The sequence below is a fragment of the Falco peregrinus genome, chromosome 2, assembly GCF_023634155.1.
Source record: "Falco peregrinus isolate bFalPer1 chromosome 2, bFalPer1.pri, whole genome shotgun sequence".
NCBI classification, from domain to species: Eukaryota; Metazoa; Chordata; class Aves; order Falconiformes; family Falconidae; genus Falco; species Falco peregrinus.
This window is the reverse complement of record NC_073722.1, coordinates 79,246,811-79,274,543: the sequence shown is the minus strand read 5'-3', so window position 1 is coordinate 79,274,543 and position 27,733 is coordinate 79,246,811. Positions and strand designations below refer to the sequence as shown.

The following is a 27,733-nucleotide window of genomic DNA, read 5'->3' as shown; positions in this document are numbered from 1 at the left end:
CATTTATTTTTTATTAATACTTTCCCCCTTCATATTATCACTATCGAGTAACGTCCTTTACTGCCTATACAGCTTTATATTTGCACCTCGCTCTGCAAATCAGTCAACAGGCAGAATTTTACAACTAGAGGGTGCTGGAGGACCATAATGTGACATGGTATGCAAAACTCTCAATGACCTTTAGTGGAAAGAAGAAAAATAAAATAAATCAATTATTACTGCTCAGTAGGACAAGTTAATATATTCCAAGGTAATACAAATACTGCAAGTATCTAGTGTAAGTAAAAAGAAAATTAATACTTTATAGCTCATGTTGGTTTATTTTAAATTTTGTTTCAAATTTGCTGTTAAACTGCTTCTGTCCTTAGTTTTTGTGCTGTAATGAATGAAAAGCCTTTATTGTAACAATACACATTCCTTTTGCTTCCTTTTTTTTGTGAGCTGGAAAGCAATTACAGTGTATTATTGATTAAATGTTTCATGATAAAACACAAAAGCCATCAAGTAAGCAGGAAAGCAAGAAGGAACAAAGAATAATTCAACAATAAAACCTATAATTGAGATTATACAGATAGAATGTAGACATTAATTACAGATAAATCATTTAAGAAGAGTTCTAACAAGAAAATTATCTTCCAAAATTCATACATTTTCCAACATAAGGTAATTATTTTCTTGCCTTCCAGTACTGTAAGAAAAAATACAAGTATGAGAATAAATAATATCTATAAATATAGCACTCTGTACATATAAAAATTACCCCTCCCTAACTTCCTCTCTTTGACTTATCCTTATTGCTTCTTAGAGTCTCTGACAATTCTGTACATACCTGCAACAGACAGAAATATTGAAACTTTGAACTAGACCTTAAAGACATAATTTTTTCCCTGCCCGGTTCAGTGTGGCTCAGTAATATTTGGGATTTCCCTTCCATTTCCTTGGATCGGAAAAAAATCCAAAGGACAAACTGTGGCCACCTGGCGAAGTGGTTCACTGCAGTCTCCACAAGAAAGACGGTGGCAAGCGCATGACCATGTTCTGAAGAGCAGATCTCTTCAACCCAACACGACTCATCGCAACCAGGCTGTTGATCGCAAAGTGGCAGAGGTCAGCAGAAACCCTGGCCACAGCAAATCCACAGCTGCCCAGTGAAGCCAGGCTGGCACGCTTCGCTGTTCCTGGGTTCCCACTTTTGACCTTCTGGTTGCGCATCCTATGTGGACAACGTTCACATGGTGGGCAACACCCAAGTGATCCAGCAGTGCCTCTGCGGCCTGCATTGGCTCAACACATCCTGGATAAGCCAGAAATTTAGCCCAAGTGGGTTTTTGCACTATGGAAGGTTTCACACATTTAATTCAGTCCCCTCCTAGCATATGAGGAGCCAATAAGCCACTATAATTCCTTTAATAAATTGCCAAGTTAGTGAGAACTGTCTTATTTTCATATTTTAATTAACTGTGGTGCCCCAGCTTTACAAGTGGCAAGAAAAGTTACGTTTCTCTATGGCACACTCTCAAGGGAACACACACTACTCCGATATCTACCTACAAGCAGCTTTCTTTTGCCTGTGTTTCACCTCGTGACTTGCCCTTATGAAGGGATGTGCCTGGCACACACAGGAGGCCACAGGTCCTGCCCTACGCGCCCTGAGGAGATCACGTTTAGGTAGTCTCCATGTCATAGGGTTTCCTCTGCTAAATGGAGAGCAGCCTCCTATCAGAAGAGACTGACCACACATAGGACCTTATTCTCCAAAAAGTAGCAGCCAAATCAACGAGTTGGTGAGGGCAGCCATTAATTAATACAGAGGCACAAGGGCTCATGTCATATTTTATGATCTTTGGACATGTCTTCATTTCTACTGGTGGCTAGGTGTTAGCTTTGGTCATCCGTGCTACAACAGACAAACAAAAAAATTGTAACTATTGATGAAAATGGGATTTCATCTTGACAACAACTGGTTTGTTTAAACTGAAAGCTTTCAAGGGGATAAACAAAACAAATCAAGTAAGATGTATCCAATGCAACCACAACAAAAATGTGACATGTACTGCAGGGTTGCCAGATGCTACAGAAGGTGAGCCAGAGGACAGAGAAATGTAAAAAAGTATAACATAACCTGATACTGAACTGCACCTTGTGATGTTTCTTCAAAACTCCTGATACTTCTAGTCTAGAAAGTGGCCTGTTTGGTTTTGACCTATTGTATCTAGTTTGTGCCTAAGGACACAGTAGTCAAAATTTGGCCCAATATTTTATTGTCAGCATATTCTCACACACTTAAGTGTGCCTCCTTGATGGATACAGTTGTTGGGTTTTCTTTCCTAAATAAGCTGATTTTACAAAATTAGTAATTCTCTGATCTTTATTTTTTCACATAGACAAGATCAGCTTGTTCAATGCTGCCTTCACTTACCAAGTCTAAATAATGTGAATTACATCTTAGCTTTTTCTTCAACAGTGCCATCTAAAATTATACAATAACAAGATGTTTGGTTGTTTTTTTTTTCCCTCTGGAAGTCAGCAGAAAAGCTGTTAAATACTACATATACTAGAATACTGATTTTAATAATACTCAACGTGCACATCAGTTTCATCGTCAGAAACACTTTAAATCTCTGTATGTTACTAATAACTGAGGAGCGTTATTCAGCTTTATAATGTAGTATGCATTGTCCTTCATATATATTCCTAAAGCAGGATGTATGCTGTACATTTATATACAATGTTGGTCGGAGCACAGACATTGCAGTGTCATGCTTTCATTCACGTTTCAGATGCCATATGTTCAGTACAATCGCATGGCATCAAGATGCAACATACTGCTTTGCAAATGCAAATAATTTCACACAGTGGCCTTCATGACTGGGAAGGGGTAATGAAATGGGATATATTTTACACATATGAAAAAAATAAATAAAAGGTTTATCATAAATATATGGACCAGTATATGACGTTGAAGAACAAGAAGCAAAAAGGGAACAGTGCTCTTGCATAAAGATCGATTCTCTTTGCTGCTGATGGAATGACAGGCTTGGGAGGAGGAGGCTTCTTGTTGTTCTTGGCTTGAGATTTCCCGAGCCCATTGTTGACTTCAATGGGCTTCCCATAACAGTCATAATTCGATAATTCAAAATCCCTTGGCAAGCTTCCAACGATGCTGAAATCATTGGATCTCAGATCAGATTTCGAAGTGCAAACTTTTTTGCATCTGGTCTCACCAACCTATGAAATAAAGAGTGAGGGGAATCATGATCTACTCACCATATTTCATTAACAAACTTAATGCAGCTGCTAGAGAACACCGCAAACAAACATACAGGAAATTACTTGTTGATAGGGATACATCACATCAGCCTAATTTGCTGAATGGCTGCATTATAAAGTACTTAAGGATGATCAGTCAATCATATAAACTAATCCAAACATTCATAATTGTGTAATTTTTCATGCACAGGGTGCCTCATGCTGTGCAACCTGCTATAGTTAGACTCCATTTTAAGATGATAGAAGGGGAAAGAATATTTCTGTAGAGAGTATTTCTGGAAATCAGTTCTGTGCAGAACCTGCAGGACAGATACTATTCAATATTTACATTTTTCTGAGGCCTGGAAGCTGTAGTCAGAATTAACCCTAAAATTCAGCGTTTGCTGCAACAAAGCCAATTCTAGTTCTACATAGTAGCCAGCTCAAGACCCTTTATGTCACCCTAGGGTGACCACCTCACACAGTGACAAGGCTTAGGCCAGACAATTGTACTGGCACAGACAATGTGCAAGAAAAAAAGTATTTGGTGCCCTTCAAACTCCAGTGTTTTGGAGGGGGTGGGGGGGAAGTTCCTATATTCCCTTCCTTGGATTTTATACACTTTCTATTTGAGGTACAATAAATCCCTAGGAAGACCAGCCCCACACTGTTCAAGGAGCCTGAATGGATTTGGGGAGAACTGACGAGGCTTTGTGACTTGGGTAAATGACTCCCAAAGTTTTATTTCAATTAGACTAATTTAATGTAAAGCGGGGGAGAAAAAAAAAAAAGGAAAAAAAAAGAATACAGATTATTAAACTGATCTGCATTATTAATAATGCCATTTGTTGACATATATAACCTGAGAGTGAGTTTGAAAAAATGCCGGTTCACAAATCAGGTTATACACATGGGCAACTAACATTAACCTAAGTTTCACTACGGGTTCCTGGAGCCACCGATCCACTAAAATTTGATTCTTCCAAAAGCTGCCCGTCCCCCCGTCCCAGCAGCCCACCTCTCCTCCGCAACGCCTTCAGGCATTTTACTCTCAGCTCTCACCACCTCTGGCCTTCTGCAGTCTTAGGCTGATAGTTTGCAATATTTGCATCATCACATTTTGTAACTAAAATCATAATAGTGAGATGCAGTACCAGACTTAAAGATGAATAAAAAACTTTCTGGAGAATATTATTAGCTTCTCTATGACAACTGCCAAGGTAACTGGGATGAAAACAACTGGGGCAGTCAGGAAAAGACCTGAACTTTGACTGGGGCTTTTACTCCAGTTACTGACAGTGCTGATTCTGGCACCAGGTGGAAGAGAAGCATGGCACTATTCCCTCAGCGAAGAGCAGATACGCTTCCCCAGATCTGCCAGACTTATGGCTGAGGAAAACTCAGTTCTGAAACCAATGCACTAAAACTTAAGGTGCAGGTTACACAATAAAATCATGATTCCAGGTTGTAAAAAGGAAAAACCAGACAGGTGTTTCATGACGGTAAGGCAAAACTATACATGCAATTTCCTGCAACTGTTTCCCAGTCAGCAAAGAACGGACAGCCTGGGTCGGTGTTCAGCACTGTAGCAGCTGGGGCAAACTGTCCAGTAAGGTGGTGACTGAGACACGTGTGAACATGATTACTGCGTGACCCTGAGTGACGGGGGGCTGTCAGTGAGGGATCTGAGAAGTTCCTTCCAGTGGGATCACACCCAGTGATACGGTTCATACAGACACAAAGCAGAGCCTTGTGCAACGGGAGGGTAATGTGCAGGGCTGGGGTGCATGTGAACTGAAGGGTCACAGGAAATTTACATTTTTTCCCATGGTCAAAACCAGTAAGATTTAGTAAGGCCATCACAAGAAATAGAAACCTATATGAAATTCTAAGCCTCCTTTTAGATTTGCAAACTTGTAGCCCATTCCTCATACTACCAGCGACATACTGTGTGACTCCGCAACACCAGTCATAGCCTAAGCACTCTCATTTACAACACAGAGTATTTCTGCTCCGACGGCAGTATCTAAAGTGCTGCCCAAAAAGCTGTTACAAGTCGGTTCCCATCCACTCCAGGACAGAGAGCTGAGGGAATGGTGTCCAGGTCACCTCTGCATTATAAGCAGGGGACTGCTGGCAGTGTGTTCACACCGAGTGCCGCTCAGTTTAGTGTCAGCTGGAGCACTGACTGATCAGGGTGACACGATTTCCCTTGTAACAGCAACCACATTTTTCATTAATAAGTATATGTTACTTCTAAAAAGAATTTCTTCCATTTCCCCAGGTTTACAAATCTAATGTGCTCCTGTTTCCTACATTCAGTTGCTGCCTAGCCATAGTTTTCAATTTCTTCTCATACATCTCTTCAGCTTTCCAGTATTTCTGTTGTTTTAATCTAAATTCGTTTCAGTTGACCTACAGCTTTCCTTAAGCAAAGTGAGATAATATACATGAAAAATAGTGTATCTGCTCTTTATTCTTCCTGCCTTGTGCTAGAAGCATAATGATATTCCTGAATTTTACCAAAGGCTACAGGAACCATCTCTGTGGAAAATGATGCCACAGGACTTGATTTTAGAGGATTTTAGAGTACTACGCTGAAGACTCGCAGAGAAAGTAAAACGTTGCTAAATGTTACATCGTTTTGACTTCATCCTGACACAGAACGTGGCCCTGGAAAATATTTGATATCATTTGCCTTGTCCTGCCCCAGCATCACGACCCGTGGGGCAGACCCAGCCCACAGGATGCTTCCACCAGATTGATGGCTTCTCCCCTGCAGGGGATGGGGAGCCACTGTTTGGGAAGGGAAGGCTGCTGGAATACTGCTGAGCCCCACCATGTCCCCAGTGGCACTGGGCAGCTGCTCCTCATCCCTCAGGCGCAGGGGTGGGGGGGTCAAGGACGGCACGGGAAGGCAATGTGGCTCCTGAGGCTTGGCCCAAACCACAGACCCAGTTCGTCTCAGGACTGGGCTACCTTGTTGAGGTCTGGTAAGTTGAACAGGCCACCTGCCTTTTGATGAACAGCTCAGAAGTACCTAAAAATGACTCCCAGAAGCCAGAAGGCCCCTTGGGATGATCCCTTGACAAAGCCGAGGCAGACCGCTGCTGGCTGCCAAGCTCAGCACCTGCTGCTGCTGCTGCTGCAACGGGGCCGTACCCGGTTGAGAAAGCCTTTGTTTGCAGAGTTCAGGGAATAATGTGGTAGGAAAATGGGGAAAGAGCAGAAGAAAGAAGTGCTGCCTGCGCATGCAGACTGGCAGGGAGGGAGAACTAACTCCCCATCGTCGCCTCTCCTGCTTCTGGTGCTCCTCATCACTCTCCACATTTACTGCCCAAACTTGTTACACTAGATTTTCCTTTAAAAACATCCAGGATGGAGAATTTTTTCCATGACCTTGTTCCCCACAAACATATGTACCTTATTTCTAACCTGAATTTATTTGGCTTCAATTTTCAGTCACGAGGCATGACTATAGTTAGCCTGATTAACTGCTGGTACTTACAGATGGTAACAAATATAACCTTGATTTTGCATAATTCAAATGATGTAACCAGGCCGACACACAAAGCCAAGTCAAATGTTCTTAAAGAGTTTCTTTCCTCCACATCATTACCTCTGTCAAGCTAGTTTGTAATCTTTTTAAAAAAATAGTTTGATTAAATCAATAAACACATAGATCAGCTTTAATTTCACTGACCCATTTAAATTTATTAGCTAACATGGGGCTGAATTATGAATAACATTAATGATAATTAATACTTATGAATAATAATTATTAGTCAGCCCCCTGTTAGCTATGCAATATTTTCCACTGATTGATGTCAAGCTTATAATTATGCATGTTATGCCACTTAGCCTTTAAAAATACTGGCACAAAGTTAGCTTCTTGCTGTCTTTTGGAACCTTCCCAGTTTTAAAGGATTTATTAAAAAATCAACATCAATTTTCCACAGCACTCATGGACCAGCTCTTTAAAAAATCCTAGATGCAACTTAAGCTGAAATATCAATTGTAAAATGTCTATCTTTAATAGCTACTGTTTAACATCCTTGTTAGCTACTGTCAATTAAAGCTATTTCATCATCTGATTGACTACATCTGGCTTTTCCCCAAACACAGAGCAGAATATTTGTTCAACACTTTTGCCTTTTCTGCTAATTTCTGATACTTACAGCATCTCTACCTAGCATTGGATCAATACTCTTAGAACTGTTTTTTGTGTTCTGGCTATACATGCAGATGATAACTTCTTATTGCCCTTAATTATGCTTAGCCATAAATCCCTTTTGTTACCTACACCTATTTTCTGGATTTCAATTTACACTGATTACTACTAACTTATCCATTTGCCAGTGAGAAAAAAAGAGAAATGCTTGAAGCTGGGTATGGTTTTCCATCTTTGGGAATTTGTTTTCAGTTGTACTGTTGTTGGTTTTTTTTTAAATTAGTATTGCTTTCCTTCTGATCTGTAGTTGTTTTGAACGTTGTTATATAGCTCACCAGCATCATTTATATTTTTTGTATAAATTCTTCCACCCAGATGAGAAAAAAGAGTTTTCAGATTTGTGAAATATCTCCTTTCACAGCTCCAAAAGTACCAGAACTCGACTAAATTTGTTTTGTGCAAATAGAATGAAGATCCTTTCCAACTGACTGTTCATCCTGCGATCAAGTCCTCTTTATCTGTCAGGATGAAGTGCAATATAAAACGCCTTCATTTTGGATTCAAGAATTTTTGAGAGCAGAAGTGGGATTGCCCATAATTTCTAGCAAAGCTCCAAACATGCTGTAGCTCTGGCAGCCTCTCCGGCTCAGCATGCATCCTTCAGGCTGAAGTGCCTCCCGACTGTACCGCCGCATCCTCTGCCCTACACAGCACATCCTCTCTGCCCTAAAACCTTCTCCCCTGCTGCATCCAACCTCTTTGGCATGCAGATCTGGCACCAGCGCTGCCAGTGAGTAAATCTTCCACACAGGATGAAGGAGGAGTTTTCTAACAAACTCTCATTTATCTTTCCTGCACTTGTTTTGTGCTCCTCTCTTGCTCTTGCCATAACGATAGATGTAGAACATCAATAAAGTAATGACTGTTTAGTATCAGTGTCTATCCAGACTGAGTGTATTTTCTGGTGCAGCTCAGCAGGAATTTGCTACCACATTCCAAATATTCCTTGCAAAGTACCGCGCAAAAAATATTTATACATAAAGTATCACAGAATCACAGCATGGCTGAGGTTGGCAGGGACCTCTAGAGACCATCTAGTCCATCCCCCTGCTCAAAGCAGATTGCTTGGGGCCTTTTTACACCGGTGTTCTGAATTATCTTCAAGGATGTATACGTGAGTCACTAGAGCAGAAAGTACCTACTCTGTACCTGAAATGCTGTCAGAAACTATTAAAATAGGCTGCAGCCTGTGGTTTTGTGTACAAGGTAAAATGTAAACTGGGTTTCTGGTGGTTCTACATGAAAAAGCTGAGTCTGGAGTGCCACTTGAGGGGAAAAGACAATAGGGGAAGATAGGTCACCACAGGTCATCACCACTGGTCAGGTATATTGTGAATTGGTAGAGATGAACATAACTCATATCAGGTTTCAGAGAGGAGATGTGGCTCTGGCAAGATAAGGCACCACTTCTTTTTAAAAATAACTGGGTTTAGAGCTGTTACCACCACTTGCATAGCACTATTCATCATCTGCCAGAGACATTCTTTTAGCAAATGTTCTCTCCAGCCATAAGCACATTATCTGTGGGAGACAGCTTCTATAAATGGGCTTGATGAAAATGTGACTATTCAAATCGAGGGATGCTGTTAGAGTTAACGGTGCGATCTCTCCCTGTAATCGCACCACCAGTGAAAGCAAAAGAAACTGATTCATCTTCAGAACATTTCCCTTTTTGCTTGTTTTTCTCACTGTATGATGTTGCATTGCTAGGAAACACACTCAAACTCCTACTGAAGATTCCCAGTAAAAAGCCAGTGCCAGCAGTTACCACCAGTTTGCATAATCTTCTCCTCTGCTTAGAACAGCTTCTAATTGCAGCCACTAGGAGCTAAGGCAGCCAAACTGTACTTTCTCATGGTGTCTCGCCTGTAAACGCATAGACATTGTCAGTCTTAGAAAAAACACATCAGAAGTGCTTATGTTGAATTTTCTCTTTTTTCCCCTACAGATTCAGGGTGATCTTGCCAGATGGACCACTTGACTTTAATCAGACAGTCATATCTGCAAACCTCTGGGCTTAAAATGGCACTGACATTTCAAGGGGTTTTGTGGGAGGGGGCACGAGTCACAAAGCATGGACTTGGAAATGTGGCGTGTGCTGGCAACATACAGCTTTTACGTCAGCCAGTATCCAGGATGTGGTGGAGAGGAGACGGAGCTATGCATCCATGGAAGCTTTGCTCCATCTTTGGGTGACTGGCAAATTGTGAGTACCGTTTTCATCCTGCCACCTTCACTGTCGCTGCTGGTGACTATCAGTCACCATCACTGACTCTACTGACACAGTGCCAAAAGCGCTTTCTGCTGGAAACTTCCAGGTGGACCCTTGCAGGTTCTGTCACAGGAGATCTCTTGTCCTCACCCTCAATTATGAATGGCATCAAGCTTTTAATGTTTAGGGTATACTGAAAAGTTGATCCCTTTACCCAATTTCTTGTCATAAAAGAGGAACAACAGCTGCTTGTATTTTTAAGTATAATCACGTGTTTTTGTTACGGCTTGCATTTTACTAATATCAAACGTGCCAAGCCTCCAGACCAGATTCCATTTTTATCTTTCACAAATAGTGCAAGCACGTAAATTGTTCCATGGGGGCTGGAACCAGGGGCACCTGCCTGTCCCATTTGCTTCCCTGCGCTCCCTCTGATCCTTCCCACACCTGGGATCTTCCTACCCCTGCAACCCCCCTGTATCTTACATACTGGCCCCTGCCCCAAGCCTCCTGCAGGGCATCACTGCTGCAATGCTGCATGGCTGCAAGAGGTAGGAAGAGTGCAACTCGCTGCTCGTGGAACGCTGGCAAACTGGCCTGGCATCAGGATTATGGGCATTTAAATGTGAGAAAAGAAAAAAAAAAAAGTAGTTTCTCTTTTTAAACTTGGCTGCCCTTTAATAACTTACAAATCTGTATCACCACCATTCAGTTAATGTCTCATAATACATAAGTGCTTCATTTAAGCTGGAGAAACACTTATAAATGAAATTATTCATGCTCTCTGTTTTGCACCACTTGGAGTTTTCTGCTCCCAGGTCCTTCCTGTTGGCTCTACCTTTGAGTCCCGTCTGGTCTATCCACCATTTCAAGCCTAGCTACAGTGAGATTGCCAGCTACAACCTCAGCCACTTTTGCCTTGGTATCATGTCCTGTGCGGAAAGAGAACACTTCTATGGGATGCACCTGTGTTTCATGGATGCAGTTCTAAGTTGTCCTCTTCTCCTAAAGCTATACATTGGTTCATCTAAGTCTTTCCAGGTGTTTAGCCCAGTATTTGTTCTCTCCTCACACACAATCCCTACTCAACCCTGATGAGAAACAGCTCCTGAAGTTCTGGGACAGCACTCTGGCCTCTTTTTGTTTCATATTCTTTATGCCTTTCAACATACATTTTTTTTCCATTACCTGTTTCTTTAATGTTTCCCTCCCTTGCATATTTGCCATATGAAAAATGCGTTCTCTACTTGATCATTACTAGGTCTGTATGGGAGCAATCCAAATTTCGTGGGGCAGGGTTAGTTTTGGATTAGGAGTCAGAGCTACCGAAAGATTTAGACCTGTTCTGTTTTAGGAGTTTAGTACAGGCTTGTCCAGGGCTGAGAACTTTCAAAGTACTCCTACCCAGTAGGTGGTTCAAAGAGGGAGTGCTCAGCTCGGTAGATTTATAGCATTCAAATATATCTAAAATCTGGCATCACTGCCCTACCACATCCTGATACCAAGTGATTCATTGGTCTGGGATCTTCTTCTATCTCAGCCTGGTGATCTTCCCAGAAATCACCAGCCCAGGACACCCTTCCTCAGGTAGGCTGTGTTTCACAGCAGGTGGCTGGATCCGAGCTGGATCACTAGCCATGAGGGGAGGAGACCACTCAGCCACGTGAGGGGTCTTTTGCAGCATGCTTTGAAAAGCTTCATTGCTTTCAAAGCAATGAATACATATTTCCAATATGTCTCAGTAAGCAAATGTTTTGTAACCATCTGTATAACGATCATCAGAAATCCAGATTGTTGTTGCAGAGGTTATAGGTATTGGAATGCTAAAGGTCTCATAACAAACTGGAAAGACCCTGAAAAGTGCAGGTCAAACACAAGATGCTGGAGCTGACATTGCAAGATCATGGAGGGGGGACTGCAAGTTTTTGGAGGGCGGACTGAGGTCTGAATTGTAAAAACATTCAGCCTACTGCTAGACACCATTCATGGGGAACGTTGCTTAATTTTTGTGGATGACTCCCCTTCCTCTAAGTCTTCATATGCACTGTACACCCAAAGCTGTCTTCTTGAAAAAAGTTATTAAAAGATGAAAGGATAGCATAGGTAATAAAAGTTATGATTTTATTCTCCTTATGGCTATGACAACAGCAAGCACCTTAAAGGGTGTACCCACCAAGGAGAATCAGTAATTTAGTGATTTGGTTTTGTTCACAATACTGAAAAACTGTAGTTCTTTGGTTAATCTTGTCACTGATCAAGCTGAACGCTTACACTTAAGTACTTGAAATGGAAATAGATTTGACGTTGCTCTGCTGGACTGTTACAACTACTTTGTCACAAGAAACAGCTGAATTTTGGACCTGCAAATTGCTGAACACAAAAATATCACATTTAAGTTCAGGGGAAGCACAACCGTAGCGGAGCCATCTTTCTTTCTGCTTGGCTCCCACACTGCCTGGGCCTCGAGAATTGCTTGTGACACGAGTCAAAGCAGCCACGGGGCTGCTCTGTGCTGAGCCTGGTTGCCCAATACAGCTCCCAGGAGACTCTTCTACCAGGTGAGAATTATGGTAGTTAAGGGCACTGCTCTGCGCTACCTGTAGCTCCTCGGCTCTGGGGTAATTAGTTATGGGGCAATGCTAGTTTGATACTGGGACAGGGTTTCCACCATTCTGGCATAAAGTACTCCCTCCTTAAAGAAGCCTTAAAGTTGCATTGTATGCTACCTATATTACCACTTGGATCTGGCCTAATAGCTTTATTTTATACATCCAAATTGCTGAGTCATTGAAAGCTATAAGCCAAATTCACATTCTACGTATCGTAGCAGAACGATTTTCGTCTTGTGGAATAAATATCACTTAGGATTGCGGGCAGTTGGCCTGCGTGTCTGGTAACTCCTGCAGCACAAAAGGGGAGTTTTACAGCACCGAGAGTTTAGCAACGTGATGGAAAACTTTGGCCTAAGTGAAGACGTACATCTTGTCTTTATCCGTATAATGAGATCTGACCCATAAACTCGATCTGGCAACACAAATGCAGGGAGTGTTTGACAGACAAACAGACCTGTCTTTTCTTTACAAATGCCAAGACTTCTGGATCCCTGGCTTCAGAGATGCTTGACATGCAATGCGCTGCAGCTGTGGCCATCCCGGGGAAAGCAATGAGTGGGGTGTTATTTGAGTAAGCTCTCGGCAAATACTGGCCGAGAGTCTTGTCCTCTGAATAGCTATGGTTTGACAGCTGCTATTTATTATGAGAAAAATAGCAACTGTAAAGCTGCCTGCTACTTTATTTACCTGAAGCTCAGCAACAATGATAGGGCTAGGATATTAAAAGACAAATTCTTCATTTAGTACATCTGACCCCAAATCACTAGGGACCAATTGGTCAGACTGCTAGCCATTAATTACCAGCATGTTTTTAACATCTTGTTCACTTCTAAGATTAAGCGCTCTCCAAAATTATTACAACAGTATATTCCTGGAATTCTTTTAATGGAGGATAATGCTGATTTTGCATAGTTAGCTTTGCAGCTCCTACCTGTAAAGTGCTGATGTGGACAGGAGTCCCGGTGCCATTCACCGTGTTCTTCTTGGCAGCATTTCCACCCTTCCCTTCCACTTGCTCTGCCTTGGCAATCTTTGCTTTTTCAGCTTCAATTCTCTTTGGATTGTTCAGCATTACCTGAACCACCGCATACTCCACCAGGGACGCAAACCCAAAGAGCAGGCAAACAATCAGCCAGACATCTAAGGCCTTCACGTAGGACACTTTGGGAAGTTCAGCGGCAAGAGTGGTACATTCAGATGCCAAGCTGAGCACTGAGAAAATACCTACAAAAAGAAAAATAATGTATTGATTAAAGAATCCTTACGCATACTGTCACTGGCTGTGCTCTTCCTCTGAAACAGACAACACTGAATGATGTTTTGTAACAGTGAATGGGACTTCACAATGTGGTCGGTGCAGCAGGTATACCAAATGCACATGCCTTTGGTTGATGAACAAGTTACACTGAATACTTGGGTAGGTTATCGCAGTTGATGATGAATTGTTAATAATGAGCACCTTCATTTTATAAACAGAGAAGCAAATAAGTCAGGCTGTGCTGGTTGCTGTGGTTCTCCTGCCCCATCACCCACCACACAGTTGGGAAATGGGCTTTCCAAAGGCTTATCTTACAACGTGCATCTAAGCCTGGGAAGATGGAAGAGAAATATATGATACTTAAACCAAAAGATTCCAAATCCTTTAAATTAGACTGCTGTCCCTGAAATCTGAACTGTGCTAAAGCAGGAGCAATTCCCTGAAAGGCCTGTCCACAAGTGTGATACAAAAACCTTAGATGAAAGGGAAGATTTTGCTGAAGAGCAAGGCTGCACCGGCCCATTAAAAAGTCTGTGCTCCCAATTCACTGTGAAGACGAAAACACTGAGTTGACTGAGGGTCTACAACCCTTCCCTATTTGAGCTTCCAGGACCTAGAGGAAGCTTTCTAGATAAAGGGTATTTCAGGAAGCCCTTATAATGAAAAAAACCCCAACCCTACATCTGCAAAGGCTGTTGAAAGGTCACACCCATCATCAAACTGGGTTTCAACAAGTATTTCTCTTCCAAATGTCCCCATCAACACTGGGCTCACATCACAAGAGACAAAATACAAGCCCAATCTTAAAGACAGTTTTCCCATGGGCTCCTATCAAAAAGAAATAGCAGCACGAACAGCTACATTTGGAAAAACACTAACTTCAGAAATGACTGTCATGGGAGGAAAACTTAGTTCAACCCCCCAGTTCAGAATGTCCCATTTTGGTTTTGTGAGCACCAATGATACAAATCTTTAGTAATAAATGGGGGTTTTCAAGAAATGTAATTGATGTCTACAGAAAATGTTGGCCAAAAGGAGATACTCAGTCTTAACTATGTTTCTTATATTGGTCATATGTGCTATACAAAGCATATTTTTTTTCCAAAGAAAAATTTTGTAATTCATACAGAGATCATTTTCTTCAGATCCACTTTAAGTAACTGAGGATGTGAAAATGTTAATAAAACTGAAAGTATCTGTATTGGTCTATGAAATTATTCAAATCTAGTTGATCATAAATATCACATAATTCTTTTGCTAGTGTTCCCATTTGGATTTTAATAAGATTGTTATGATACTTTATTTGGTATTCATTTGAAGTGGGTAATTTTCTAGACCTTAAAACACTGAAAATAAAATATAAAGAAATTATTACAGTCATGCAATTTTAAAATACAAATTTTTATGATGTTTTATTTAGAAATGTGTAGAATCTATGTATCATTGCAAAGCTGGATTTTTTTTGTCCATTAGAATAATATAGAATGGCCAGATCTGCTACCTCAGGTCAGAACAACATGGCAAACACCAATCAGAGAACCCTCAGCGTCCACTCTGGCTTTTTTCCCCATCTACTGTCTCTGAAATGTTCAAGTACAAACGTTCCCATATGGATAAAAAGTGAGCATAGAATAGTCCCCTTTTTACAAAAATTATTTTCACTGACCAACACCAGCTGTCTGGCGATAAACACTAATTACAGACCATAAGGAACTGCAATAACAAGTACAAATAAGGCTGCAATGCCTTTTAATCTATAGAGAGCCCCTCTGCCTATGCCCAGCTTGCCGTTTGTTCTCCAACAGCGTACGGTATCAAGTACCATGCAGACTGCAGTCTGTGCTAGATTTCTGACAGGCAGCCTCTGCCCTCCTGCTGATTAACCCAATTAGACAATGATATGGACTGACTCAACATCTCAGATATTGTAATTTTTTTTCCTACCAACTTTAAAAGTGTTTATTATCTTAATAGGCAAATATTATTATCATACCTGGTGCTGAAAACATTTGTACAGGCACTATGTAGAGCTTAAAATAATAGATCTTACAATCCAGAATTTAATTCTACAAAACCAACTTAGAAATTCCAGTGGCTGAGAAGGTTTTAGTGGAGCTTTCATCGATCTGTTCAGTAGAGCAACTGAGGTCACAGTGACCTGCCGCTAACATCCATTCGTCTGGATTCCTAGGATAAAAAGTTCATTCTCAGGGTCTGAGAAACTTCTAGGTTTTCAAGATAATAATAAAGTGAGATAGAAGCACAGAAATATTCTATTAAGCAGCCATCTGCTGCCAGATCACAGCTAGCACGGCCTCGGAGACCTAGCACCGCTGGTGTGCATCGCACATCTGGCAGCAGCTGCACTAGGTACCTACTCAACACAGTCCAAAGCTCAAGCCTCAAACATGAGTGAGGAGAATGAACAAATTAACTGCAAAATTACTTATCTAATTAAATAAAAAAAAATTAAAAAAAGGAAAAAATGCCCCTTTTCTTCTCAAGGAGCACTAAAGAGAAGGGACAGAGCTCCTTCCTCCATACCTGCAAGTAAAGTTGGCATTTCCAGGAAATACCTCCGCATTTTTTCCCCTAGTGTAGTATCCCTCTTGATGGCACAGTTTAGTTTATCAGTAAGGTTAGTTATCTCACAGCCTAAAGCATGATTTACAGAGCTACTATTTTAAAAATACTACCTAAGGTTACATGTGGATAACATCTGAAAGTGCCAGTCCAGCAAAGCACTTCAGCACATGCTGCCAGATAAATTAATCTCCCCTTTTTGAATCCATCAAACTTACTGTCCTCAGCACTATCTCCTGGCAGTGAATTCCACAGGTTAATTATATGCTGTCTAAAACAGTATTTTCTGGTTTATATTACTGCTTTAAAAATGTCTGGCTTCATCTCACAAATGTTATTGACCAAGTTAATATTTTGTCTTGCTTTCCTTATCATTTGGTATCTTCTTATACATTCTTTTCTTTCATTAAACTTTTTAAACGAAAAGACATGATCTTGCCAGTCCTTCCTCAAACTACAGTTATACATATATATTTATGTCTTTGAGACTGCATTTGTTACAACTTTATAGAATGAAATGCCTAGAATGAAGACAGATCTGAGGACAGGAGTGATGGGGGTGGGGTGCATGTCTGCTTGTCCTTTCTGTGTGAGAAATACATCACAGATCACTACTCCAAGCTTTTAGTTAACCTGTTGTAGCCCTGCCTGAACTTTGGAGTAATGCTTCACACTGTCAGGCCACTGCGGGCGGACAGAAGTCCGATGTCCTTCAGATCCCTACAGCTCCAGAGATGATCTTACTCCCTTTGAGGATCACACAGCAGTGAAGGTAGGAAAGGTTGTGGTTTTTTGTTTGTTTGTTTGTTTGTTTTTTATTAAATGGATGCTGGAACACTTTCCACCTGTAAAGAACTGGAGAGTCCTCTGTTTGGCTCATTAAAAGGTGAAACACCAGCATCTAATTAGACAGAAGCATACAGTGCTATCAGCCTTTACGTTGCTTAGCCACAGCTGCTAGGATACTAGTCCTTTGGGGACCTCCCTACCGCCAGATGATCAAGTTGGGTGAAATGATACAGGGATAAATAGGGCTTGCAATTTGTTTAGTTCCTACGTGGACACAGGATTTTTCTTCAAATGTACACTCTTTTCCCAGAACTTTAATCAGTTTACAAAAATATACTCTGCTTACTGGCTTGCAAAGTGTCTCGTATTCCTAAATCACCTGGAAACTTCCAAGTTGCCTTGCCGTGGGGAGCAGTGGCCCCCCATACTTAACTCTAGGGACAACTGCATTCATTCATAAGCAAATCTAAAGAAGCTTCTGATCTGGCGAGACCTGTATCTAGCCACTGAGAGTGTTCAGGCCATTGGTAACAGTTTCTTGGGATTAGACATCCTTCACTCCGAACAAAAATGTTAATCTTGTTAGATTCCAAGGTCAACTTCTTCAATGATGTAGCTAGAAGAGTTAGTTTGCTGCCCTCCTGCAAGCCAGAGAAACATAAATCTTACCCTACTGACAGTGTTAACAACTTGCATTACTAAATACTGACTCATGACTTGAGGATGGTCAGATTTAGAGTTATTTTGCTTCTCTGGGGATTCAGGAAAAGTCACATAACCAAGCCAATGGTTAGTGACTTTAAAAATGCATTCTTTCAGAAATGCTAATACATAAAAGGAGCACTTATAATAAATGAAGCAAATCAACGATAAATAAGTATGCATTATTTAGTCACAAAGACGTCAATTTACATAAATCAGCACTGTCTCTTATAAATCTAATATATAATTAATAAGACAGACTGGTTGGCTATTTGAAGTGCAGGATTATAAAAGTGGAAATACAGCTCAAGCTTTGATTGCATTGGAGCTCACTAGATGAAAAACATTTCCAGTTCTGGTTTCTATCTTTTTAATTTAATACATGCTACATTTTCCCCATTTTTTTTTTTCTTCTTAAAATGTCTTATGTTTAGCACTGTGGAACACATCCTTGCTACTTTTCAAGGTGAGGGATATTTGTTACTTGCTATCAAACTAATACAGATTGTGACTCCTCCCTAAATTACTATTAATATTTTTAGAGGTCAGAATAAAAAAACCCCTGATTTGCATTCTGAAATAGACCCTTAGAAGATAGACAAAAAAATATAATAGTGGGTTTGTTACATTCAGTTATAGCAAGGTAGCCAGCTGTGGCTCAAAAGGCAAAAGTAGTACTCCAGTCACAGTTCTCCAGATTTTAAAATAGACTATTTCAGTTGGAAGGGACCTGCAACGATCAGCCAGTCCAACAGCCTGACCAATTCAGGGCTGACCAAAAGTTAAAGCATGTTGCTAAGGGCATTGTCCAAATGCCTCTTAAACACCGACAGGCCTGGGGCATCGACCACCTCTCTAGGAAGCCTGTTCCAGCGCTCGACCACCCTCTTGGTAAAGAAATGCTTCCTGGTGTCCAGTATAAAGCTCCTCACCCAGGAGCTCAGCACCTCCCTCTCCCCTTCCCCTCCTCAGGGAGCTGCAGAGAGCAACGAGGTCACCCCTCAGCCTCCTTCTCTCCCATCTAGACAAGCCCAACGTCCTCAGCTGCTCCCCATGGGACATTCCTTCCAGCCCTTCCACCAGCTTTGTTGCCCTCCTCTGGATGCATTCAAGGACCTGAACATCCCACTTAAATTGTGGGGGTTCTGCAGATCTTAGATTACTTTGCCTGTCATCACTGGCAGAGAAGGAAGCACGGCAGATGACCTGAGACGAGAGCAGTGAAGCTCAGGCCAGGGGGTACGTGGATGCTTTTCCACCCAACAAAACCTGGCACTGTTCCTGCTCCAGCTGGCCTTTAACACAGGGATTTCAGCTACCCACTGCTGCGGGACTGTGCAGAGCACAGCCACAGACTGGTAAGGGGATGTGGCAGGTCCTGACCCCAAGGGTCTCCAGTGTTACTGACACGCATTCATGCATGTGAGGTTGCACTGGAGTCAGGTCCTGTGGGGGTGTGGAGGTCCAAGCGTGGATGAGAGGGTTCTCAGCAAGGCATGTGGCTGGAGGGATTCTGCAACTGCACCCCTGGGGTCTTGAAAACAGGTGCCCTGAACCTCCTGGGACATGGAAAAGATTTGGAAAGTATGGACCTAGGGAGGTAGGAGTGCCAGGGAAAAGGGAACCACAGGGAGTCCAAAGGAGGGGGACAAAGAGGTCATGGCATGGGGAAGGGAATCCAAACAGAAGTGTCAAGGTGCAAGAGCTTGGCTCTGCATTTCATTGAGCTCTTGGGGTCAGTAAATCTGGCCACCCCACAGCTGCAGTCCCATGTACAATCCAATTAGTCAAGAGAATATTGTTTTGATTAACTTTGTGTCCTACTCTTTCATAATAAATGAAGGCCCCTACTGTGTTCTGCTGAGCAGCCTGAATGCACAAGGCTGAAGGACTCCTATGAACTGACTCTAATGAAATAAAGCTAATCAGGTAACAAAGATGCTAATTCTTTTGCAGACATCATTCTGCTTCTATTAATCTTCAGAAAAAACTGCTCCAAGAGGTAACTATTTAGAGCCTTACTCATCATCCTGCTTTCTTACTGATTATTCAAATGCTCAGATTCCTATGAACTGCGTATTGCCAGTGTCTGTAGCATCACCTGTACATGGATAAGATCAGATTTGTCTGGGCTGAGAGGAGCAGACAGTGTGCTTATCATGGGAACACGGGAACCATTATCAAGTGAAGTCTTAATGTGGAGGTGGATTTTACTGGACTAGCAATGAGGAGGTTTCAGTGAAAATGATGAGTGGATAATGGAAGTGAAGTTGCTTTCAGTGTCCGGTGTCATGTTATCAAAGCAACCGAGAATGGCTCAATGGCGTTACAGCGGATCGTGACGGTATGTGTAAACGCAGGTTACCCAGTGGGACTCTTGCAGCGCTTGCATCAGGATTGATCCAAAATGACAGCCAGGATAGAACAACAATTAGCAGTGTAGGAGCATAAACACCCATCATGTAAAATCCAACTTGTCTTCTCAAAGTGAAGATTACTTCTACACAAGTGTAATAACCTTTAAAGAAATAAATGCATTAATGTTTAATGTGCTGCTTCTGATCCATATCTTCCAGGCCTTTTTCTATTTAAGAGCAAAAATGTAATGATTTGATTTGCTTTATGAAGGCAAAGAGTTCCATTTGGGGAAAAAAAACATGTTCAAAACACAGATCTATATAACCGCCAGGTGTGGGCAGGCATGTGGTACCCTCTGTGCTCTACCAGGCACCCCCTCTCTAGCCACAGCACATCAGCACCAGGCAGTTAAACTAACTCTCATCTTGATGCTGGCTTCAAGATGCGGTCCAGATAAAACCAACAGGCTCTAGTGGTCATACTAGCTTAAGCTCATCTGAAAATCCTCCTTAGCATTAATCGTGCAAAAGATGGAATTAAGAAATATTGGTGTAGTCAGTTTAGAATGGAAAGAAGTGATCTGAATGTGTCTCTAAGCGGAGATTCCCACAGAACTGAACGCTGGTACAGGTGACTTCTAAAACTGGTACAGACTTTTTAAAAAAGGGTCTAAAGCCACTACACTTTGAAAACAAGGAACAGTGCCTCAAATGTTTTAAAATTAGGATCTAAAAGCACACAAACATTTCAGAACATATCTGTTAAGATAACTCCAACAAAAAGTAAAGCTGCAGATACTAGAGGTTTTGCGGCAGGTAACAGATGGATCAGGAAGTCCAATAACCAGAAGACAAATTCTGTTCATATTTTCACTCAATTAATAGAACTGGCATTTTTATGTTAATATTAACACAATAGTGTTATAAAAACAACTTCATAAATTAATCTATCACAAGGAAAAGGCATTCCTATGTTACATTACAACAATTTCAAAATTCAGATCAGTCTATATCTGTCAATCAAGTCAGTGCAAAGCCGATTTAGAAGATAGGATCTGTCAAAAATATATCTATTTATATTCTATGTTTTAACAGTAAAGTGCTGTAGAATGACAAATCATCTTAAAAGCACTGTTTGGGCACAGAAGAAGCAAAACAAAAAAACAATAAAACATTAAGGAAAAATTTCCCTGTTTAGAAGACACGATACGGTATTTTATAGTTCATTTTTTTCTCTTCAATGATCTGTTTGACAAATATCCCCTCTATAATTCCTGAATAGTTTCCAGATACCTTTAGGTTTTATTTTCAAATAAGGGATGACCTTCAATATCATTATTTGTTTGCCTTATGCCAGAAATGCATTCTATATGCCTTTGAATCATCTTTCATCAGGCAGAGAACAGTAACTATTGCCTTCACCATTCAGCTCCCAAGGACCTATTCGGATCTGTTATATACTTGATAAACAGAGAACAGGCAATTTTCAAATTTTAATACTCACTTTACTGCCACAGAAAGTCGCCCCATTTTTTTGACCCTCTTTCTAGTTAGGTAGGTATGACAAAACATTATTTGACATAAATAGGCAGTAAAGATTAAGTTCTTTGCAACTGGCAGGATTCTCCTACATAAGCCATAATTTTGAAAATTTGCTTCTACATGCAACACTGCCTCTTGATTACCTGACAAAATCCTTAACTGAGTTAATTTTAACTACATGCACAAAATCTGTTTTTATGAATACCTTGAACATTAAAATTTAAAGTAATTCAAACAACTACTGATTAGTGAAAACACCCTTTAAAAGTATTTGAGTACCAAAATATTCCATTCATAGTAATGAAATATTAATTCCAACCTTGATCACATGATTAACATGGATCTTCTTAATTTTTAAACAAAAAGGATTTGCAATAAAGGAATTAGGAAATTTTTTAAAAATTTCTTGTTGTCACTCCACCCACTCTGATGGTTCCCTCATGTTCTTTCTTGCATGTTCAAATGACATACACACACAGACAACGTGACCTTTTTACTGAGCATTCTGCAGTATCATTTCAACTTGTGGTCACAAGGTGCTGAAACTTGAGAGAACACTACTGATTTTCTTTCCTGTTTCATAGTAAAGTGTAAAATTATTAGGTTTTTCTTTAAGGTTCCTAAAAATACCTAAAATATCTAAGGATTTTTTAGCCGTTTAATTTTAGATTTAGGGCAAAACTCAAAATGGTCATGGTAAGCTCAATAACAAGATAACAATCTTGAGTATTTATTTTTTCCCCTAAAATACAATGTAAATTTTTCAATTTTCCCATTTCTATGAATTTTATTTGAGAATTACAAGATCCATTCCTTTATTTTTTTCACAACTTTATCACTTGTTTTTTTTCAGTAAATTCATTGTTTAATTAGGAATAAAACATTTTTCTCTCTGCTAAGTAAGCTTCTACCATACCCCAACTTAGATTTGAATGCAATCACTGCCAGTTGGTTTTGCTTTCACAAATGCAGAATTTTCCTGAGGAGAGCTCATTTCATATTATTTACAGATAGTGAATCACTTGAGATGCTGAATTATGTAGTTAGGCTAAGAACTCACTCATTTTGCAGTTAAACAAATGCCATTCCAATTTTCATTATCTTTTTGAAGTTAAATTCCTTAACTCTGAGCTCTACTAAGGTTACTGGAGATCTCTTCAGACTTCAGATCTAGCTCAGGAGCAACTGCAAGTAATGTACTGCAGCTGAATAGTCAATGGGAAACTTGCAGAGGATCCTCAGAAGCTGTGGCACCACAGCCGTCCTCATCGAGATTTAATGGGAGATCTATTCCCAAGATCAAGAGCACTGACAAATACACCCCGCTGACCTCTGTTGTTGTAGGAAGACTTGCAGTTGCCACAGTATGTCAGTAGTTGTAGTTTGGCTATCATTATAGACAGGAATCAATCGGGGTAGAAAAGATAAATTTTGAGAAGCCAGAGTACAGAAACCATTGGATAAATTTGTGCCCACACTCAGAAAATAATCATAGGATTAAATAAATTCAGGGCTGAGGATTGTAAGCAGCTTTCTATAATGACAGACTTTCCAGAACACTTAAAGAAAGGAAGAACCTGCAGGGCAAAGCATTTGCAGTTACACTCTACTGCTATCCACTTCTGGAACAAAAGTCAAACCAGAAAACCAAAATTATCCTACTTTCCTGCAACTGGCATAATTCTACATAAACATCCTTTCAGAAAAGTTTGACACTTACAAGCATAAACAGGGATAAGGATTATAGAAACAAAATGATGGTAGTAAGATCACAAGACATGTAAACAAAACCAAGACAAACATCTAATCTCTTCTTCAACCTAGATGTTTCTACATTTGAGTTAGCTTGCAGTAACCACGTATGACAGTTATTATGTGAACTACCTGTTAGTTTAAAATTAATTTATTTTATCCCATGAAATGTAAGACATGAACTGGAATATTAACCATTAACTACAAACAGTAACTGAAGGCAGCTTAAAGTTTTTGTATCAAGGAGATTGCTACCTACCTGTGCCTTTGTAATACTTGGTACAGTTACCATATTCGATATCCTCCTTTTTAATATCAAACTGAGGCAGAGCAATTTTCTCTAGCTGTACAGGATCTCCAGACTGCCAGATAAATCGTAAGTCATCAGTTGTATAGCCAACTACAAAAAAAACCCAATAATAATCATTTAAAGAACCATCTAAATCAGAGTAAGCTCTGCAAGAAAATCTAGCATATATGTTTGTTACTTTTCTATTTCTCTCTATTTCTGGTTCAGAGAATTAAATACAAAAATGAAATAATCCACAGCTGAATTTTAATGTAAACCCAGATTAGGACTTGGTGGGTGGAACATTACATTACCAACAATATTACACCAATTAAAAGGTTTTTGTTACAGTCTTTACCATGTAAACAAAGAAGGCAAAGCTCCATTATTCTCCACAGCTTTGAAGCCTCCATATTTATTCATACTCTACTTCAGCAAAGCATGAAAATTATACTGAACTTTAACAGCACTCACAAGCCCTAGCAACTTCAAAACAACTTATTAACACAATTACTGTGATGAATACTGGGTTTTGTGTAAAACAAACCTTCCGCTTAGCTTTTTCAGGTTAAAGGCCCTGATTCATGAAAGCACTCTCGTTCAAGAAATACTTGACCAGGAATTTAAGTAGAGGTGTAGTCCTACTAAAATCAGTTCAGTGCCTTCATGATCTCATATGTACGGACAGACTTCAGCATACATCTGACTGTCTAAACTGTGATGTATACACCACCACGAAGCGAGAGGCAGTGACAGTCAAGCTAACAATATTCAAGCACAAAGCAGTATTGCTCAAATATGCATAATAATAATAATCATGATTTTACATGCCATTTTTCTGCCACCTTCTGTTTATTAAGGATTAATTTAAATCAAACAGAGATAATGTGTTTTAAATAGAAACAGAGATGAGGACACATAAAAAGATGGAGTTGGAATGCAGTGTTTTGCAAGTCAAAGTCTTTGAAAAATGTTTAAAGAACCATTTTTTTTCTGGAGGCACTAGACAGGGTTTTTTTAGTCTTCGAACAGCTGCAATTAAAAAAGGTAAGCTGTTCACAATCTAACTGCTCTAAGATTCACAACTTAATAAAAAACACAATGTCTCAATGCTTCGTGATGGAAGATAATATAAAGAACAATTAGTTGCTTTCAAGTTTTGTTCATAAAATCAGTCCCACCTCCTTACAACATACAGCAAATGACAAAACTGCCAAGACCCTTTATGATAACAATTACTGGACAGTGAAAATTTTGCCTATAGAGAATGTGTAGAACTGTAGATCATAACTGCAGATATAAGAACAGCTTAGTAAAAACTGATGGCCTTTTTTGTTTCGGAAATCCAGCAACTAAAAACAAAATACTGATTTGAAAATAACTGAAGTAGAATTAAACTGCCAATGGCCAGGAGGAAAAGCAAGCCCATGGCTGGAACTGGAGAGACAGACAGGAGGTCATGGGTACCGTTCTTACTTGTGACAACGGAACTAAAAGGTAGAAGGAAGCTTAGTGCACACTGTCTTTCCATAGGAGCAAATTCCTCCTGAATTTGAACATACCAACTTAGCATGGAGAGAAACTATAAGGTTGTTTAAATAAAGGTTTTGAGAAATTTTTTATGACTAGTTCTTCCTTGAATAACTATACCTTGCAATGCCTGTAAAACAATCCAGACTGAGAAAGCTCGAGCAAACTTCCATTAATATTACTGTGTAATTCCAGTTTAACCCCAAACAGATTTAGGTTTACCATGAGAGTTTGCTTCAGCTAATGTATACACAGATTAGTGATGGGCAAAACTACTATGGACATACTACAATTCTAAAAGTAAATGCTGGTAGTCAAAACCTAAATTGTAAAACTCTGATATCATCGTTATTATTAACCCCACTGGGTTGCTCTGCTCAGCTTTGATTAATCTTGCTCTTTTTTTGCTTTGGTTTTCCCTTCTCTAACCTAACCTTCCCCACCAGACCTGGTGGAGTAACAGCTGAATGAAGCTTTTGTGTTACAGGGCTGGGCCACCCTCCTCCTCTCTGCTTCACACTTGTCCTTACTCAGGAAAACAGCATTACCACGTACGTGGGATCACCAGGGATCACTGTGTTGGGAAACAGCTGTACTTGAGTAGGCACCCTTGTACTTGGGGCACAGGAGAGAAGATAGGTTTCAGAAACATTTTGTCTGCCACTTCCAGCACGGTATGAAGCCTGTCAGAGATGAGAGTTGGCCTCCCCTTCTTATGATTTTATGATCAAATCACCTACAGACCAGGGAAGGATTGGTAAGGGAAAGATGCCTGACTACATCCACAACACATCTTGAAACCCCTTTCAAAAGGTTTCACAGTTAATGCTCTCAATGTATCAGCATCAAATCCTTTTCCTTCAGCACACTATCAAAAGTTCCGAGCAATACCACGCACCATCAATGCAAGGGGATAAACTGGACCCCAACAGTCTACAAAGCAGCACAGGTTCTGGCAGTCAAAACTACATGGAGAAACTATGGGGTCTTTCTCCAAATGATACGTGTTTCCATTTTACTAGGTTTATTGTAAGTGTTTTTATAAAACCTATCAGTTGTCATTACCTTTGATAGCACAAGCTAAAACCAGAGTGCATGGTGCCATAACCTTAAGAAACATTTTTGATAGCGAAATGTATGTTAGTAGGAACTAGTGATAATTAATTTCAAGATTCATTAAAAATGTTGACATGAACAATACAGAATTGATAAATTTTTGTTGGATTCTGACGCATGCCTAGAAGGCAACTGTTTTTATGCACAGACTGATTTACATACAGCTTTCCAATTGCATCTTGCAGCGCTGTGTATCCATAGGAAACAAGGTCAAGTCCAAAGGGCATGACAGAGTAATAGACAATCTGAAATACAGAAATGGAATTTTAAAACAGTGTCAGCTGCCATGTAAGCAGTATGTGGCAATAAGGAAAAAAAAAAGTAATAAATCACAGGTATTTCCAGCTTCTAAAAGAGCAGAAAAAAGTTCATTAAAGTTATAATAAGTAGCAGTTTGAAATTGAGCTATTTCCAGTATTCTGAGAATAAAATTTACGGAGAGTTTTAAACACACAGTAGTTCACAAATTAGAGACCTACTAATACAAGACAAAATACATATAGGTCATAAGAATAACCAAACCAAAGGCCCACACAGAACAGAGTCCTGTCTCAGCAGTGGCCAATGGCAGACTCCTGAAGAAGAATATGAGACTACAGCAATCAGGAAATTGTATTTTGCCAGATATCTAGCTGCCTCCCAAAAGTAGCACCTCAAGGGCCTCCTGGACCAGGAGTGATGCTTCAGATTTAAGAGACCTCAACACATTTTTTCCCTCCAAGAAGCTGCTTTGCTTCCAGTTGCTTTCTGGAATCTGTTTAAACTTCGATGATGCACAGGATCCCGCAGCAAGGCATGCCATAGCTAAGCTGCACGCACTCTAATCATCTCCTTTTACCTATCTTGAGCCTGTCTTATAGTTCTTTCCCTGGAAAAGAAGGTGAAAAATGTCTGCCTTGCTTAGCCGTTCTTTATAAAGGATGCTGTTTCATACATTTAATACATCCCATACACCCTCACCTGCCTTCTCGCAGTGGGAAGACCAGAACTGCACCTTGTATTCAAGATGCATGTATAGCATGAATTTATAGTGACATGACATTCTCTTTAATCCCTAACACTTCCCAGAAGTCAATTCACTTTCTCAACCAGTACTGAGCCGTTAGCTGACATTTTCAGAGAACTGGCCGTTATCACCCAAAGGCCATTTTCCTAGCTGGTAACAACCACCTCAAAGCCAATCAGTTCTTCTGTATAATTAAAATATTTTTTCCCACATGTATAACTTTCTGTTATTTACTTTGAATTTCATCTCATACTTTGTCGCCTAGTCATTATTTTGTAATTCTCAGTGTTGTCTCTTATCTTTACTATCCTGAATATTTTGCCATCATCAGAAGTGCCTGTCAATCCACAGGTTTCCAGATGATTTATGTTGAACAGCACAGGACCCAGAAAAATTTTTTCCGTGGGACTCTACTGCTTATTTCCCCTCATGTGAGCACCTTCCTAATTCTCAACTATTTATGCAGGCAAGAGCTTTCTCTCACATGCATTTTGTCATTCATGTA

At 40.2% G+C, this 27,733-nt stretch overlaps 1 protein-coding gene across 2 annotated transcripts in view; it reads right to left on the bottom strand.

Annotated features, from left to right (window-relative positions):
- Positions 1-537: 537 nt before the first annotated feature.
- GLRB (glycine receptor beta) overlaps positions 538-27,733 on the bottom strand; it is a 52,051-nt gene continuing 24,855 nt past the window's right edge. The window contains exons 6-10 of one of the 2 annotated variants that reach the window (XM_055797980.1): positions 26,385-26,467; positions 23,547-23,687; positions 20,002-20,154; positions 13,236-13,528; positions 538-3,228 (exon numbers count right to left, since the gene is read on the bottom strand). In XM_055797980.1, coding sequence (XP_055653955.1) covers positions 2,932-3,228; positions 13,236-13,528; positions 20,002-20,154; positions 23,547-23,687; positions 26,385-26,467 — 967 coding nt within the window. In that variant the 3' untranslated portion in view covers positions 538-2,931. The remainder of the gene's footprint in view (positions 3,229-13,235; positions 13,529-20,001; positions 20,155-23,546; positions 23,688-26,384; positions 26,468-27,733) is intronic. The other variant, XM_055797981.1, reaches the window with a different exon arrangement.